We start from the raw sequence: 19,320 nt of genomic DNA, 5'->3' as shown, positions 1-19,320 counted from the left end.
GAGAAGGATCCTTCAAACACGACCCATCACCACTAACAGCTGGACCCTGGGAGCCTGTGAGTAGCATCCCCGAAACACGCCGCACATTCCCTCCCCTCCCCAAGCACTCACCCGGAGCAGAGCGCCGCCCGTGATAACAGCCGCTGTACAGTTTGAACGACAGCCGTGGCCGCTGCGGTTGCGGCGGGGAGCGGGTTAGGGGCACAGCGGATCACGTTGGGGCTACTGGCAGTGCCGCCGGCGGAGGCCCCGCAGCCGGAGAAGCGGCGTACCAAACACAGACAGGCAGGTGCTGCTGGCGTTGTCTGCGCCGTCGCCCCGGCGGCCTCGGTCGCTCTCATATTAATAAATACAGTTGCGGCTCACCTCTTCTCTTCCCCTTGCATCAAGCACTGCAATAGAAGTACCTGGGAATACATAGTAACCTGCAAGTAAGCGGCCAGCTACAGCCTTGGTGCCCTGTGTCAGCCTTCCCTCACTGTTACATAAACAGAGCAGTGAGGGGAGAGGGGCTGAGCTCCCATAATTATTCTAATAGACTTTGCGTGTCTGTATTTGCACAGAAGAGGAATCAGGGGCTGTGCACCTTCCCTTCGCTTCTCCTGTGGACTATACAATTCGCAGTAACAGCCCTAATAAGTCACTGGTGTGTGACAAGGTCAAAAGGAGTAATCAAGTAAGCAGGAAGTTATTCTGAAAAGAGCCCCCTGCTCATCTGTAATTTGGGAATGTAACTTTCTGAGCATGTGACCTCTCAGAGTACAATGTCGCCTGTATAAAGCGAGGGCCCCCGTTCCCACTGTTCCAACCCGGCTAGAACAAAGATCCCACGGCTACCAGCACCTCCACACTCGCGTGACTCATTGCTTCACTCATTGACCATCGGATGGGGAAGGCCAAGTCAAGTAAACGAGGACAACCAAAACGAGTCACTGACTTTTTTTTATCAAACCATTCAATCTCGGAATCATCTAAAATGGCTCCATCATCGCCCCGTTCGTCTCGCTCGTCCCGCAGAGGTTCCTGTGCGTCCTTGGATACTAAAAGCGCAGACAGGGATGACTCCCCGCTAACTCACAGCAGCATGAAGAAGCTGCTCTCCTCCCTCAGAGTCTCCCTGCGGGAAGACATGAGGGTTATGGTGGCTGATCTGAGGGGAGAGGTAGCTGAACTAGGAGGTCGCACAGATAAAATAGAGAACAAGCTGGTAGACCTAATTAAATCACATAACGACTTATTAGATGCGCATGAGTCTTTACAAGCTACATTAGAGAAAGTGCAGACCAAAACTCTGGATTTGGAAGACAGATCGCGACGAAACAATATCCGCATCAGGGGGATTGATGAAGCGATCCAACCTAAAGACCTTCGATCCTTCCTTCAAGATTTTATTAAAGCCGCTATGCCAGAAGTTGAGAGAAAGGATATGATCATAGACCGCATTCATCGTGTCCCTAAACCTCCTTCCATTAATTCGAACCTCCCACGAGACGTATTCGCCCGAATTCATTTCTACGAACTCAAAGATGACTTTTTTTTTCGCCTTCGGGGATAATCCCTCTCTGCCACAAAATTTTGCTCACCTGAAGGTCTATGCAGACCTCTCTCCGGGAACCCTAGCTTTGAGAAGGGAATTTCAACCCTTCACATCTACTCTCCGTGATCAGCAAATCCAATACGTTTGGGGATTTCCCACCAAGCTAATTGTTCGCAAAGACAACACCTCTCATGTCTGTCTCATCCCAGCACAAGCGGAGAAGCTCCTCATCCAGTGGGGTCTGCATCTGCCCAAAAATGCACCGACACATCTGTCTCATCCTTCAGCCGTCCAAGGTCGCCATATCGATCCGGAATGGTCGACAGCCTGAAGATCTACATGGACTCTATGTGGGTTCGGTTTCTCGCATTCTTTTCTACCCTTTTCTTACACGGTTTTTCTCTCGATACTAATTCTACCTTTCACCTTCTTTTGCTGTACCCTTCTTCTACTATTCTATGCTTTTCTGACTGTCTCCTATCTTTGAGCCGGCGGAAATTTCGCCTGTGAGTGATCATTATTCGCTCTTTTCCGGTGTGAAGTACTCACCTGAAGTTCTATTTGTCAAGAGAAATATTTGTTTTGGTTTATCTTTTGAATAATTAGTTCTCCCCTTTCCTTCCTCCTCAGACCCTACTTCTTACCCCACCTTTCCCCGAATACATTGCTACCTAATTAGTCAACTCTCTAATTAAGGTCTTTACATTTGGTGTTTATATTAATCTCTTGGTATCTCTTTTGAGTCATCATGAGTGTCTCTATTTACTCTATTAATGTTAATGGGCTTAACTCACCTTGTAAACGCGCCTTGACGTGGCGCCAACTTATCAAATCTAATAGTGATGTAGTATGCATACAGGAGACGCATCTTTTACTAAAAGACAATTACAGAATGCACTCTGGGAATTACCCACATCAGTTCTTTGCTAATGGCCCCTCAAAAAAGGCCGGAGTAGGCATCTTCATTAAAAATACTGTGGCCTTTCTGCTGGGTGACATCCTCCGGGACCCGGAGGGGCGCTACATCATTCTAAATTGTTCAATCAACAACAGACCCTACACATTGGCCTCGGTGTATGTTCCCAACAGGGGTCAATCCAGATTCGTTCGGAAATTCCTGAATATTCTGCATTCGGTGGTCAGGGGCTCTAAATTAATCTGTGGTGATTTTAACGCCCCCATGCAGAAGCATCTGGACTGTTCAAACACCTCCATTTCCAGGGGCGAATTGGCCTCCCTAATCTCTGAAAATAATTACCATGACATTTGGAGATATTTACATTGTGGAGAAAGGGACTATACCTACTTTTCACCACGATTTCACACTTACAGCAGAATAGATTATATCTTAGTAGATAATTCCCTACTACCTCTTTGCATGGGTGCCACAATTGGGAACATATCTTGGTCTGATCATGCTCCGACCACTCTACAACTGGCAGATGCTGAAGCCATCAGACCCCCCGCAAAATGGAGGCTTAACGAATACCTGCTCACCAACCCCAATTATGCAGCCACTGTGACAGAACAACTTTCTGAATTTTTTCAAATTAACGACACTGGGGATGTCTCTGATGATACTCTATGGTTTTCACACAAGGCGGTCATTAGGGGGACATTTATCAAACTTGCTTCCCTGGCTAAAAAATTATATACAGCAGCTTTGCAATCGGCCACTCTGGAAATTCAAACTCTTGAAGCCTTACATAAGAGCACCCCGACCCCTTCCCTGTTAACCAAACTAACTAAGGCCAGATGTCAACTCCGCTCACTGCTACTTCAAAAAACTGAACACGCGTTGAAAAAACTGGGGGCGAAGTTTTACGGCATGGGTGATAGAGCCGGGGCACTATTGGCGCGGAGAGTCAAAAAGAAAGAGGGTCAGGCCAAGATCTCTCATCTCATTAAACCTGACAATTCCCTTATCCGTAACCCAATAGACATTGCGGATGAATTCAAACAATACTATGAGTCTCTTTACAATTTATGCGACAACCCTGAGGAACCCCAGCCTTCTCCCCACTCCATTAGGGCTTTTCTTGACAAAATATCTCTCCCCTCTCTTTCTGCATCACAACTAACCTTTCTAAATAGTCCCCTCACTCAGGAAGAAATCACACGAGCCATACTCTCCTCTAAAAAACACTCCACCCCGGGTCCAGATGGACTCCCATTTCAATATTATACCCAATTCCATACAATCCTCACCCCGTACCTTTACAGACTTTTTTCATTCTGGCAGTCCAGGGGCGAGGTTAAACAAGAAGGATTAGAAGCCATCATTGCCACCCTGCCCAAACCCGGGAAATCACCAACCTCCCCAAACAATTTTCGCCCCTTCGCATTACTAAATTGTGACATAAAATTATATGCCAAAGTGTGGGCGACCAGACTAATGGAGGTACTCCCCTCCATAGTTGGGGCTGATCAAGTGGGCTTTGTACCTGGAAGGCAAGCCAGGGATGGCACGAGACGAATAATAAATTTACTCAACATTCTAGAACGGGGAAAAATCCCCAGTGCGCTGTTGTCCCTGGACGCTGAAAAAGCGTTTGACAGGGTGCACTGGGGATATATAGACGGAACCCTCTCCAAATTCGGATTCACTGGTCCAATTAAAAATGCCATCATGGCTTTATACTCATCCCCGTCAGCTGCAGTACGAGCATCTTGCTTTGTATCTCAAAAATTCAACATAACCAATGGTGTGCGCCAGGGCTGCCCTCTATCTCCTATAATTTTTGCCATTGCAATGGAACCTTTGGCTACTTTGGTAAAAAATAATCCATGCATCCACGGAGTTCAAGTTGGCCCCTTGGAGCATAAAATTGGGCTGTATGCAGATGACATTATCTTCTCATGCACACAAATAGACTCTTCAATTCCAGAAATTATAAGTTTATTATCAGATTTCTCTGCTGTCTCCTATTATAAATTGAACCTCTCCAAATCTACAATTTTCCCCCTATATATTCCCAAAATCTCCCAAGAACATCTGAAAAAATTGTATCCTTTTACGTGGTCCCTAGATGGCTTCACATATTTAGGGATTTTCATCACTCAGCTCCACCGAATAGTTCAGATGAACTGCGACCTAATTCTTCAGGACATTCGCAGAGAACTAGATAAACTCTCCCTGGGCATATTATCATGGATCGCTAGGATACAACTGGTTAAAATGCTAATACTCCCCAAACTAGTCTATCTCTTTCGCTGCCTTCCCCTTCAGTTCCCTAGTGCTATTCTTTCACAACTACAACATCTTTTAGGCAAATTCATTTGGGGTTCCAAGCCTCACCGAATCTCCTCCAAAATAATGGTTCTTCCTTACACGAAGGGAGGGCTGGGAGTTCCCGATGTGCGAGCATATCACCAAGCTGCCATACTGGAAGCAGCCAAATTGTGGTGGGCAGACGACACTTCTCATCTCTGGATGCAAATAGAATCTTTTTTTTCCCCATCCAGATCCACCAAACTACTCCTCGAAATTAGTCTTTTACAAAAATACACCTCTCCCCGCATTCTGAACACAATGTCGTCCCTTTTAAAACTTTGGTCAGCCTTGGGACCAAAACACTTTCCGTCCCTGCACAGAAATGTATCCCTGCCGGCTCTAGAACATTTGGTTCCAAACCTATCTTTGGGGAAGTGGCGAATTGCAGGTATACATACCCTAAACAACCTTTTTGACATCTCTGGATTAAAACAATTCATGTCTATTTCCACATCCTTTTCCCTGCCCCACTCATGCTTTTATCATATCTCCAAATCCGCCACCTCCTTTCCAAATGCAAACTCCCAGCCTGGTCTCTCTCGCCACTTGAGAACCCGCCCCAACGGTATTTTAAACCTGATCACCCGGATCGCCACGGTGTTTCAATATTATACAAGTCCCTCATTACCCCTACAGACAATGCAAAACTCCCATATATGAAAATTTGGGAACGTCGACTTTCATTCTCCTCATCCCTGGAGGAATGGCAGGAGGCAGCTACCCACTCCTCTAAATTCTCAGCATGCATCAATCACCTGGAACAATCAAAAAAATTACAATTAAACTGGTATCTGTCCCCTTTACGTTTATCCAAATTCTCGCAACAGTCCTCTCCTTTGTGCTGGAAGGGATGTCAGCAGACGGGCTCAATTGAGCACGTCTGGTGGTTCTGTCCCAAACTAAAAAGGTTTTGGGCCACTACAGAGTCCATCCTTAAATCTGTACTTCAAATTCCACTTGAACTCTCGGGGCCTATGGCTCTTCTGGGCATAAATTTGGGGTCAATTCCGATCTCTCTGAGACCTATTGCGTGCAATGTTCTAATTGCTGCTCGGCTCTGCATAGCTAAGCACTGGAAATCATCCTCTGTCCCCTACGAACAGGAACTACTGGCCAGAATAAATCTTCACTTTCAGCATGAACTGACCTTAGCACATGCATTCGCCAAGAGAAATGTAATTTTGAACTGGTGGGACCCATGGGTATCCTCGGGGTTCAATTCGGTTGCACTAAATTAACTACTCACACAACCTGTATTCTGTCTTGTGGGCCCCTGCATCGCGAAAGTTATCCAGTGTAAGGTCAAACCAAGCTTGTCTCTACCCTACCTTCTCCTAATTTCCCCTCCTTCCTACCTTCCTGTCCCCCTCCCTTCTTTAAATCTGTTTAGGATCTTGATTATTTTCATTGTTGTTGAAAATATCTGACTAGAGTTATCCTTGTAACTTCTCTAAATCAAGATTTCAATGTTTAATGTTACCTGTTGCTTTTTCAACTTTTATGTTTGTTTCCTTGTACCCGGCAAAAAATCCTTAATAAAGAAATATTGGTTTAAAAAAAAAAAAAAACAACCCTGGTGTGAAGGTGCCATGGGTTCAAGCCAACGAAAAGCTCACTTCCTGAGTGCAGTGCTCATCCATGTGCATCCTGCGGGAACGCAGCACTGGGAACTGTCCTGAAGCCTCCAGTACTTATATCCTGCAGTTGGCGCTTGTGCATATAAGGTGCTTCAGCTCAGGAGAAGTCGTCTCTGGCTATCTGAATGGCTGCGTATGAGGTGCTGCTATGACCCCCAGCAAAAGGATGGACCTGGAAGATGGAGGATTGCAAGCTGAGTCCCAAGATGGTTCCAATGTGTCAGGAAGAGGCAAAAAGATGTCTCTGGGGACATAGCAGATAAACTGGGAAAGTTTGCTCATAATGCTCACCCTTTAATTTCTGGGGGTCAGTGATACCTATGCAGAGGCCATAGAATACATCCCCAACAGTATCCCATTACTCAGCCTTAGCACTGGAGGAAATGAAGGATGATGGTGCAGTGAGTTGGCCCAGTGTTCTCAGGAACCTCTGGTGGCAGGAGAAATTCATTAGAGAAAGGAATGCAATCCTAATGATATATTCCTATGGGAATCCCCGTTGCTCCTGGATGTCTTTAATGCAGTAACCAAAAACAATTCCACACGTGAAGTGTTGACCAGTCAGGTTGGTCACATCCAGGAAACTATGTCCATAATCCGACACAATGTCCATAAGATTGTGGAGCGCGCTACGGAAGTCGAGGGGAGAGTCGGCAAGCTCGAGGATGCTCTCATTACCAGGCGGTGATGGCTCTACTATCCAAGGTCAACAGCTTGGAGAATCATCAATGACATAGTAACATTAGGCTGATTGGGGTCCTGGAGAAAGTAGAGGGGAGTGACCCAAAGAGGGTTGTTGTTGTTTGTTTGTTTGTTGTTTTTTTGAGAAATGGCAGCTTGACATTTTTGGAAAAGTGACCCTCACTCCTTTGTTTGCAGTGGAGAGGGCACAGAGTCCCCATGAGACCAGGACCAGTAGGTAAACCTCCTGGGACTATTCTGATTAAAAGCCTCCATTTTAAGGATTGAGACAATATTCTGAGGAAGGCATGGGAGAAACAAGATGTTAGTCTTGGTGGGGGAAAAAGATTTCTTTCCAGATTTTTCGATGGAAGTACAGCACAAGAGGGCCATGTTCCTAGATACTGTATCAAAAGAAGAATGCGTGCAATGCGCCTGCAATATTCCATGATCTATCCTGCTAAGTTGAGTGTGTTCGCTCTGGGATCTACTAGATTTTTTGAGACTCCGAAGGATGCCTTCAGATGGACAGACACTCATGATCTTTCGGAATATTTAGCTGGGATTGGTCTCCCTGTGCTGGGGGACAATGCTAGGGAATTTCTAGAAAGGCCAATTTCATTGGAGGAAGTGCAGCAGGAAGTGAGGAAAGATGCCCAACGACAAGGCACCCTTGTCGAATGCCTTCCAATATACAAACTGTTTGAGGAGGTATTGGGATAAAAATACTTGAAAATGAATAATAATGCGTCCTTGTTGAGGGAACTTGAACCTGCGTGAGACAATAATTGTGGTTATTCCTAAAGAGGGAAAGAGAAGGACTTACCCTATTCATATAGACCTCTATCATTATTCACATCTGACGTCATGATCCTCACGAAAATGCTGGCAGCACTGCTGAGTATGGTCATCTCCTGGGTTATTCATCCTGACCAGACTGGGTTCATGACTTCACAATCAATGGCCATTAATTTACGTAGGGTATTCATACATTTGCAAGTCTCCCTAGATGCCACTAAGGCCTTTGACGGAGCGGAGTTATATGTGGACGGTTTTAAACGAGGTGGGGTTTGGTCCCAAATTTATCAAATGGATTATGCTATTATACCAGCCCACGATGGCTAAAGCAAGGGCTAATGGGGGGATATCTGATAGATTTGAGCTATTTAGGGTTGCAAGACAGGGCTGCCCATTATTGCCATTACCCTTTACTCTTGCAATTGAACCCTTCTCTTGCATTATTAGAAGACATCCCGGAATAGGGGGATTTAAGTATGGGAACAAACAGTAAAAGATTGCCTTATATGTCGATGACTTATTGTTTGTTAATAAGTCAAACCTCTTCTTTCCAAATATACTGGATACAATTGAAAGATTTGGCACTGATTATAAATTTGTCAAAGTCCGCTTTTTTTTTCCTATAGATACTATGGACACTTCTCTTTGGGAGGGTCTGTCAAATATTCCTGAGAGACAGAAATTTAATTACCTGGGTATTTACATTATAAGAAAGCTACAGGATTATCCCTTTAAATCTCAGCCCTCCGGGAACCAAGATGAGGAATAAAGTATCGTAAGCACTTGGGGGAAACTACTCATTGGGTTTGGGTAGAACTAACCTTATTAAAATGTGCCTTATGCCATGTATCCTGTATGTGCAAGACAATGCATAATACAGTGGGTACGGAAAGTATTCAGACCCCTTTAAATTTTTCACTCTTTGTTTCATTGCAGCCATTTGGTAAATTCAAAAAAAGTTCATTTTTTTCTCATTAATGTACACTCTGCACCCCATCTTGACTGAAAAAAAACAGAAATCTAGAAATTTTTGCAACTTTATTAAAAAAGAAAAACTGAAATATCACATGGTCATAAGTATTCAGACCCTTTTCTCAGACACTCATATTTAAGTCACATGCTGTCCATTTCCTTGTGATCCTCCTTGAGATGGTTCTACTCCTTCATTGAAGTCTAGCTGTGTTAAATTAAACTGATAGGACTTGATTTGTAAAGGCACACACCTGTCTATTTAGGACCTCACAGCGCATGTCAGACCAAATGAGAATCATGAGGTGAAAGGAACTGGCCAAGGAGCTCAGAGACAGAATCGTGGCAAGGCACAGATCTGGCCAAGGTTACAAAAGAATTTCTGCCGTAATCAAGGTTCCTAAGAGAACAGTGGCCTCCATAATCCTTAAATGGAAGACGTTTGGGACCACCAGAAGTCTTCCTAGACCTGGCCGTCCAGCCAAACTTAGCAATCGTGTGTGAAGGCCTTGGTGAGAGAGGTAAAGAAGAACCCCAAGATCTCTGTTTATCAATTTCAAAGATACAATAGGGAGATGGGATAAAGTTAAACAAAGTCAACTATCACTGCAGCCCCCCACCAGTCGGGCCTTTATGGCAGAGTGGCCCGACGGAAGCCTCTCCTCAGTGCAAGACGTATGAAAGCCCGCATAGAGTTTGCTAAAAAAAAACACATGAAAGACTCCCAGACTATGAGAAATAAGATTCTCTGGTCTGATGAGCTGAAGATGAATTATGACCAAAAAAAATTCTAAGCAGTATGTGTGGAGAAAACCAGGCACTACTCATCACCTGCCCAATGCAATCCAAACAGTGAAACATGGTGGAGGCAGCATCATGCTATGGGGGTATTTTTCAGCTGCAGGGACAGAATGAATAGTTACAATTGAAGGAAACATGAATGCGGCCAAGTTCAGAGATATCCTGGATGAAAACCTCTTCCAGAGGGCTCTGGACCTCAGACTTGGCCGAAGGTTCACCTTCCAACAAGACAATGAAGCACACAGCTAAAATAACAAAGGAGTGGCTTCAGAACAACTCTGTGACCATTCTTGACTGGCTCAGCCAGAGCCCTGACCTAAACCCAATTGAGCATCTCTGGAGAGGCCTGAAAATGGCTGTCCACCAACGTTCACCATCCATCCTGACAGAACTGGAGAGGATCTGCAAGGAAGAATGGCAGAGGATCCCCAAATCCAGGTGTGAAAAACTTGTTGCATCATTCCCAAGAAGACTCATGGCTGTACTAGCTCAAAAGGGTGCTTCTACTCAATACTGAGCAAAGGGTCTCAATACTTATGACCATGTGATATTTCTGTTTTTCTTTTTTTAATACATTTGCAAAAATTTCTACATTTCTGTCTTTTTCAGTCAAGATGAGGTGCAGAGTGTACATTAATGAGGAAAAAAATTGAACTTTTTTTTGAATTTACCAAATGGCTGCAATAAAACAACGAATGAAAAATTTAAAGGGATCTGAATACTTTCTGTACCCACTGTATATTCAGAGATTTAAGGGGGTTTTACACTAAGCGATATCGCTAGCAATATCGCTAAAACGTCACTGGTTTTGTGACGTTATAGCGATATTGCTAGCGATATCGCTGTGTGTGATACTTACCAGCGACCGGCTCCCCCGCTGTCCATCGCTGATCGCGCGAGAATGTCCGGCTCCATTTCTCGTCGGGCGCTTCCTGCTGAGACTTCCTGCTGTGACGACGAGCGACGCGTGGAGGCGGGCGGGAGGACGCAGGATCGCTGTGTGTGAATGGTAAGTATCGTGCGCTGCGTCGCTGCTGAATCGCTGTGAGGTCTTTCTGTATGAAAGCTCACTAGCGATCATTTAGCGATGCACCAGCGATCCTGACCGGGTCGGATCGCTGGTCGGATCGCTGGTGCATCGCTAAATGTAAAAGGGCCTTTAGTGTGGGAAAAGAGGGATCCCCACAGTAAAGTTGGAAAAGCTGCAGTTACCTAAAAATCAGGGGGATTAGCCTTTCCTCACATCGGGTGGTATTAAGATAAGATAAGATAATCCTTTAATCGTCCGACCATGGGGAAATTCAGAGCATTACAGCAGCAAGGCAGGAACAAGTACAGATACAGATGCATAAAGGCATTACATTGACGGTAGGTAGGTACATATACGAAAAAAAAAAAAAAAATGTAACCGGACTGTCACAACTTTGGATCTATCAGTTCTCTGTTTGGGTCGTTCTCCGTTTTGGACAGTGCTGGTTATACAGCCTAACTGCAGCAGGAAGGAAGGACTTTCAATAGCGCTCCCTCTCACATTTAGGATGAAGTAGCCGGTCACTGACAGTACTGCACAGCTTTGTCACGGTCTCATGCATGGGATGGGAATCATTCTGCACCATGTAGCTCACCTTGGTCAGTATCCTCCTGTCGCCTACTTCCTGAACTGGGTCAAGGGGGCATCCCAGGACAGAGCTGGCCCTTCTAATCAGTTTGTCCAGCCTATTCCTGTCCCTGGTTGATATGCCACTACCCCAGCACGCCACACCAAAGAAGATGACTGATGCCACAACAGAGTTGAAGAAGGATGCAAGGAGTGCCCCTCTAACTCCGAAGGCTCTCAGCCTTCTGAGCAGATAAAGCCTGCTTTGGCCCTTCCTGTACACTGCATCCAAGTGATGGGCCCAGTCAAGCTTATTATTGAGGATCACACCAAGGTACTTATAGGTGTCGACTATCTCAATGTCATTTCCCTGATTGTTCACCACTACTGGTGGATTTTTGCCCTTGCGAAAGTCCACCACCAATTCCTTGGTCTTTCCGGAATTAATCCTAAGGTGGTTCCTTTGACACCACTCCACAAAAGCTTGGTTAGTATCTCTGTACTCTCTTTCATCTCCTCCTGTGATGAGGCCTACTATTGCAGAGTCATCAGAATACTTCTGCAAGTAGCAGCTAGATGAGTTGCACCTAAAATCCGCAGTGTACAATGTGAAGAGAAAAGGGGCAAGAACTGTACCATGAGGTGCCCCTGTATTGCAGATCACTGTGTCTGACACACTGTCCCGAACCTTTACAAACTGAGGTCGGTTCGTGAGGTAGTTAAGGATCCAGGTGGAGAGTTGGAGGTCCACACCAACAAGGCCCAGCTTGTCTCTCAGTAGACCTGGCTGTATGGTGTTAAAAGCACTAGAGAAATCGAAGAACATTATTCTCACAGTGTTCCCAGGTTTCTCCAGGTGAGAGAGTCCTATCTAGAAGGTGGATAATGGCATCATCCACACCAATGCCCGGCCTGTAGGCAAACTGGAGAGGGTCCATATCTGAGCTCACTAGAGGACGGAGACGTGTGAGAACCAATCTCTCTAATACCTTCATCAGGTGTGATGTCAATGCTACAGGTCTATAGTCATTAAGGTCTTTCGGATAAGGTTTCTTCGGAACTGGTACCACACACGATAATTTCCACAGTTGTGGTACTATACCCATTCTCAGGCTCATATTGAACAGATATGTAATGATCTCACTCAGCTGGTGCCCGCAGGTTTTGATTAGCCTTGCACTGATGCCGTCAGGACCTTCAGCCTTCAAAACTTTGATCTTATTCAGTTCTTTTGCAACCTGGGTACTTGTGAAGAGCAGACCCTGGCTCAGTTGACAAGTTGCAGCAGGGGGTGAGGTTATTGTAGCAGAGAGGTGTGAATGGTATGGAGGGGCAGGAGCAGCCACTGTATGATTAAATCTGTTAAAGAATAGATTAAGTTCATTAAGCCCCTCTTTATCTACAACCATCCTGGAGACAGTCTGTCTATGCCCAGATATAGACTTTAGACCCTCCCAGACTTCATGGATCCTTTTCTGTGACAATTTCAGTTCAATCCTTCTCTTATAATTAGACTTTCCCTGCCTGATTAGATACTTTAGGTCCTTCTGAACCTCTCTCAGCCTGCCCTTGTCACCTGATCTGAAGGCCAACTTCTTCTCTTTGAGAAGAGCCTTTATTCCGGGGCTGATCCATGGTTTGTTGTTAGAGAAGCACCTCACTACTTTTGTGGGTACCGTGTTGTCTACACAGAAATTAATGTAGTCCGTTATACAGTGTGTGAGACCATCCATGTCATCACCATAGGAATCTTGCAGCACTTCCCAAGTGGTTGTTTCAAAGCAGTCTCTCAGAGCATCATCACTCTCCTCAGTCCATATCCTCACTGTGCGAGTGACAGCAGGTTCTCTCTGTACAAGTGGCTTGTACACGGGTTGGAGGTGCACTAGGTTGTGATCCGATCTTCCAAGGGGCGGTAGGGCTGACGAGGCATATGCCCCTCTCACATTGGCAAAGAACAAGTCCAATGTTTTGTTGTCTCTAGTGAGGCAGGTAACATACTGTGTGCAACTGGGTAGTATGGATGCTGGAGACACATGATTGAAGTCTCCCGAAACCAGAAGGAGTGCTTGGGGGTGAAGGGACTGCATCATGCTCACTGTGGATTGTAGGACCTCTGTGGCGGCATCAGCTTTCCCAGAAGGGGGGACATGTGCAGCTATCATGATTACATGCGATAGTTCCCTCGGTAAATAAAAAGGTCTCATGCCCACAGCTAATAGCTCGATGTCCTTACAGCATGTTTGCTCTTTGACCATGATGTGCCTAGAGTCACACCATCTATCATTCACAAATATCGCCAGCCCTCCGCCTTTCCTCTTACCGCTCTCCCTTGTCCTGTCCGCGCGAATGAGTTTAAAGCCATCCAACGAGACAACAGTGTCCGGAGTACCTTCGGTGAGCCAGGTCTCTGTAAACAGCAACATGCTGCTCTCCCTTAATTCCCGATGATGTCTGGTCAGCGCCGACAGTTCGTCCATCTTATTCCCAAGTGATCTCACATTGCCCATAATGACGGAGGGAAGAGCAGGTCTATAGCGCCTTCTTCTAGCTTTCCTGAGGGCTCCAGCTCTGCAACCTCTTCTCTTAGTGTTCCTTATTTCTGGTAGAATGTCCTCTGGTCTATTAGCAGCATGCTGCCTTGCTGTATCCCTAAGCAGCAGTATAGCTTCTCTGGAGTAGACAATAGGGTCTTGTTCAGTTCCTGGATTTCCCAACACAATAGATCCAAGTAAAAACAAGGTAAAAAGTCCATCAAAGGTCCAGGTCCTCTTATGGTTTTCCATAATGCAATGTCCCTTTGGAGTAACAATAAAAAAAAAAAGAGAAAGGAAAAATAGAAAATAGAAAAAAAGAGAGCAAAGAAGGAGCTACTGTAACAGGCTGCCACTCCAGCTTCCCAATTTCAGCATTTTAGAGGATGGACGTTGGAGGGCACTCGGGAGGCAGAGTCAATAGTACATTTGTACATAGTTTCTTCTGGTGATCAGTTCCCTTTAAGTTGCATAATTCTGACTTTTTTTTTTAAGTACTTGCAATGAGGGCTCTGGGAACCATCTCTGATCTTTCCAATGGCATTGGTCAGGGCTAAGTGGGAGAGGAAGGTGGGCAGCATTTTCACTGAAGCGTGGGAGGACGTGCTAGAATCGACAGAATTGGTCTACAGGACTTCAAAATTATTATATAGAATGGGTCTTGGGGTTTGAACACTGTTGTCCACTTTGTAGAGAGGAGGGTGCGGACTTATTGCCCATGTTTTGGATATGCCCTTGATTAGTTGGGCTTTGGGAAAGTATTGGCAGATTGCTTGTGGTGTATAATATCTAAGTCCCACTTAGCTCAAAATTCTGTGTGTTGGGCCTGGTGGGGAACATGGATGGATCCTCCCAAGTGCAGTTGGCCATTGCTAAAATATTCTATCAAACTAGGAAGTTTGCAGAGTGACTGCCAACTAGTAGCCTAAAGCCAGACAACTTCTTTTGGGGGTTAGGCACTCTTCCACACTTTTTTCCTAATAAAATATCCTGCCTTTTATTTCTTTTCTGTAAGATACAGATATATGATGTGTCTGTGTTACATCCTATGACCGCATACTTAACAGGTTTCTCCTTACTGTTTCAGTTCAACAAGTCATCGAGAATCATCTTCTGCACCTTCTTCAAAGTATCAAGGAATAATGGACACTTTTATACAATCGAGAGAAGATATGCATCGTTTATATCATGCAGTGACGTGTTCTTATTCCTTTTTCACCATTGGATGAATGAAGTTTTAACACTTTTTACTGTATATTTCCTGCTGATGTTGGACACAGAGCGGCTTCTGGCAGAATCTCATCATCCACTGCATGAGGAAACTTTTCAGTCCCATGTGATCATCCTAATCATTCAGCGCTCAGTTCTTATTTTTTTTCTTTTGTAAAAGCTGAGACTAAAGATGACTGGAAATATTAGATTTGAGTTGCCAGATTTGGTGCCTACTGGGGAGACGGTTATCGGTTAGTGTTACATGTTTAGACTGGGTTGCCATGTATATCAGTTATGCAGAGTTGTGCAATGATCTGACTTACCTGCATTATAAGACATTGCAAGCAACTTTTTCTGAACTAGCTCTAGGAGTAAATCGGTTCAACAACTAATGAAATGGATGGCTAGGAATTATCCTATAGATTGATCCATTCTGTTCTCAGTTTCACTTTAGGTTTTTCACTGCTACACTGAAGGGGAAAATCTCCTAATTACCCCATATTTATAAGGCCGCGTTCACACATCTTTTAGGTCATGGTCTGAGTATGAACTGATGTCCAGTCTGGCCACAGGTCTCACTATCTCATAAATGTCTATACAGCTGACAATTTCAGGTCAGGAGTCCTGCTGCCAGTCCATGAATCACGGTCCATTCTCAGACCATGACATCTGACCTAAGAATGAGACCTTAGATGAAGGTTGTCATGCATTTATAAAAGCTAGTTACCCCTTCCCTCGCTATAGCATAACAGCCAGTTTACTTCTAGACACTTCAAGCCTGGACCTCATGATTATTACCAATGCCAGTGACGCATCATGAACAGTTTTATGGCATTTTCTCATTGTAATCGTCTGATGGTGCTGTACGTCTCAGTAGACTCAAAACTTGGAGATTATAGACTGGTCATTTGTGTCCTAAATCTTTATGAATAACTGGAGTTTGCTTATTTAAAGGGGTCTTATCTCAACCTCTTGAAGAGCTTCCTGATTACTGCATCTCCAGCATTTAAGACCCTTGTAATACATAGACGGCCCAAGACTGCCATGATGAGGACTTCTGCTTGGTGGCTGTTCTCCTCTTACGGCCAACCTCTGTGACGTCTTCATGATTTTACTATTTAGTTTGCCTGCCTGTCGAAAGGGAAAAAAAAAAGTTTTTACACCCAAAGCGGTAAAAATATATTTCTGTCACCCACCTTATCTTTTTAGAGGACTGTGACATGACTTATTCTGGTATATTTTTCCTATGTGAATAAGGCAGATCAATCACAGCCAACTACAGTTTGTTTCTAAAGATGCATCACATTTGTGGTCCTGCTGCTGACATGATGTGTCAGTAATAGAGATATGCATGAATGACTGCAGGGGAACAGTGAGGGAATTCAAAAGGTTAAGTGAAATAAGATATTTATCACCTTAAAAGGGCTCTCCTTGAATGTAATAAAATGTCCACCATCATGTAATTCAAAAAGCAGCCAACCCTACTCTTGGGCTGCAGTCTGAAAATATACTGCTTCCGAAAAATGTCTCAACTGACAGAGGAGCTGTGTTGTAAGTACATACCTTAGTGAGAATTTCTACTCCAACCTGAGTCCTTTTGTGCAGGGTCAGTCAGCCAAGAAGAACATATATTACTTTTTCTGTCACATTCTTCTCCTGCAGCTCACCAGTATGTGTGCTTTTGATACAGGTTCTCTGTCATTGATACGCAGGTCTTGAGAGCAATGTTTTTTCAGACTGCAGCCTATCCCGATACATGACTAAGACAGGCTGCAGTTTGAATTATGTGATGGGGGGCCATTTTTATTACAGTCTTGGAGAACCTTTTTTAAATTTTTGGGTGCATTTATGAAAATTTTGTGTCCCTAGAAAACTATTTTAAGTTGAGCACTTGATTTTTCAGTCATTATTTCCATACGTTTAACATGCTATATTGAGATTATTCATCACCAAGAATCATGAGATGAAGTTTTAAGGGAATATACATGTAGAAGGTGCGCTCACAATCTCATTTTAAAAATCAGAGAGAAGAACCACTAACGGGCAGCAACTATTCGTGTATTCCCATTCATTGCTACAAATTAGCAGTGATGGCCGTTATTTAAGATTAGAAAACCCCTTTAATTCTTGCACTTATCCTGACCATATAGTATATTTTCAAGTATTAAATATGCTATACATTACCATTATTACATCGCCACCCTGTCCTGTTTCTTCCTCTATGAACAACACTTTTATCACTTACTGTATGGAAACGAAGTGATGCATTATTATTTATTTTAATGTTGCACAATATTAAATTATGTATTTATGTATTTTAGAAAAATGCACTTTTAATAGTCTTTGTATTTTGTATGTAGTGACTAGAGACACTAGCATTCATTACCAGATAGACGACAAACCGATACCATGTCGCTGAAGCTTCTGACCGTGAAGAGGAAGATAGTATAGTGCTGTGTAATATGAAATGTCTTGTGCTCTCTTCTGGTTGTCTTATGTGTTTCCGTGTGTGACCATGTTGCTTCAGATGTATATATGACTGCTTTATAGTAGTGTGTGTATATACTGCAGATGACATATTGCCGGTGTGTATCTTACAGATGGACATGCAATATAAAGACCCTTTTCTTGAGTGTGTTTGTGTCATTGATATGCAGTTATGGGAATCGGACAGAAATCTTCTGTCTCACAAATATGCCACATTATAATGCACAAATATTCAGGAACCCACTGCAAAACATGTAAAATGCTACGAGCACTATTGCACCCAGATTATTCTATTTCTCCAATACATACAAAATAACAAAGGCTCCTTTAACATCAAATAGTCGTGATTACACTTATAAATGAATGTGCGTGTAATGATACACCGTTTTGGGCAGTGACACAAGTTTTGAATTTCAGCTGTTTGCTAAAACATAATCAAGAAACAATTTATATAATTATTTCTGGCAGGGCACATCTCTTTCAGTTATCACCTATACATTTCACTATAGCTGTGATAATATCCTAATATATTTTACCCATTTTCTTAAACGCTGTTCGTTTATTTCTATCATAACCATCATTAATGATGGTGATCGGGCGCTGGTCTTTAAGAGAGACCCTATTTCAAACTACTAAACAGCACGTGCAATAGCAGTTTTAATAGTGTTAATAAAAGTTGCACTATAGCATGTAAATATGAAATATGAATTGTATTACAGCTCTAGAAAATAAGAGAAAACATACTACAGAGTGCAGCTTTTTGTTAGGTATAGAGATGGCTGGTCTTAGTTTGTACCTGTGCTCACCAGTTTTCTGTTGGGAAGTGACAGTCTTTTGTTATTTGTATTTTGGCTCTCTGACTGAGCATTCCACCCTCCAGCCCTTGGTGGTTTTAATTGCAGCAGGTTCCTACCTACCCATAAATGCAGGCGTCAGCCTAGGAGAGGATTCACATTAGATAGGTTCCCCGCAACCAGAAATCACCTTAAACCCTCAGGTGCTTCACAGAAGTTTCTAACGTTGAGCCGTAAAAATACAGAAATTCCACGCAAATGTTTTTAGCACAAAATATTGCATTTTCATAAGGGTAACAGGAGAAATTGCACCATATAATTTGTTGTGCAATGTCTCCTGAGTACACCGATACCCAGTATGAGAGAGAAAACTACTGTTTGGGTGCACGGCAGGGCTTGAAAAGCAAGGAGCAGCATTTTGACTTTTTGAATGGAAAATTTCCTGGAATCATGAGCGGACGTCATGTCCCATTTGGAGAGCCCCTGATGTGCCCAAACAGTGGAAACCCCTCTCAATTGACCCCATTTTGGAAACTAGACCCCATCAAGGAATGTATTTTAATGTTGGTGAGCACCTTGAACCCACAAGTGCTTCACAGAAGTTTATAATGTAGAGGAGTGAAAATAAAAAAAAATCACATTTTCCCCACAAAAATGTTATTTTGACCCCAAATTTTGCATTTTCATAAGGGTAACAGGAGAAATTGCACCATTCAGTTTGTTGTGCAATTTTTCCCCAAGTATGCTGATACCCCATATGTCGGGGAATACTGCTTTTGAGGCACAGTGCAAAGCTCAGAAGGGAAGAGGCGCCATATTGGAGAGCAGATTTTGCTGGAATGGTATGAGGGTGCCATGTCACATTGGCAGAGCCACTGAGGTGTGGGAACATCAGAACCCTCCATATGTGAATTCATTTTACAAACTACACTCCCCAATGAATTCATCTAGGGGTGTAGTGAGCATATTGACACCACATTTACCTCACAGAGTTTTATA

General features: G+C 43.8%; 1 protein-coding gene across 1 annotated transcript in view; it reads left to right on the top strand.

The window, feature by feature from the left end:
- The window catches only part of ANKRA2 (ankyrin repeat family A member 2), a 51,121-nt gene extending 33,449 nt beyond the window's left edge, over positions 1-17,672 (top strand). The window contains exon 9 of the mRNA XM_073584067.1: positions 14,916-17,672. Within this exon, the coding sequence (XP_073440168.1) occupies positions 14,916-14,971 (56 nt within the window). The 3' untranslated portion in view covers positions 14,972-17,672. The remainder of the gene's footprint in view (positions 1-14,915) is intronic.
- The last annotated feature ends 1,648 nt before the right edge of the window (positions 17,673-19,320 follow it).

Source organism: Dendrobates tinctorius, unplaced genomic scaffold, assembly GCF_039654945.1.
Source record: "Dendrobates tinctorius isolate UK_male_01 unplaced genomic scaffold, ASM3965494v1 ptg000083l, whole genome shotgun sequence".
In the NCBI taxonomy this organism is placed as follows: Eukaryota; Metazoa; Chordata; class Amphibia; order Anura; family Dendrobatidae; genus Dendrobates; species Dendrobates tinctorius.
This window is presented reverse-complemented; position numbering and strand designations above follow the sequence as displayed.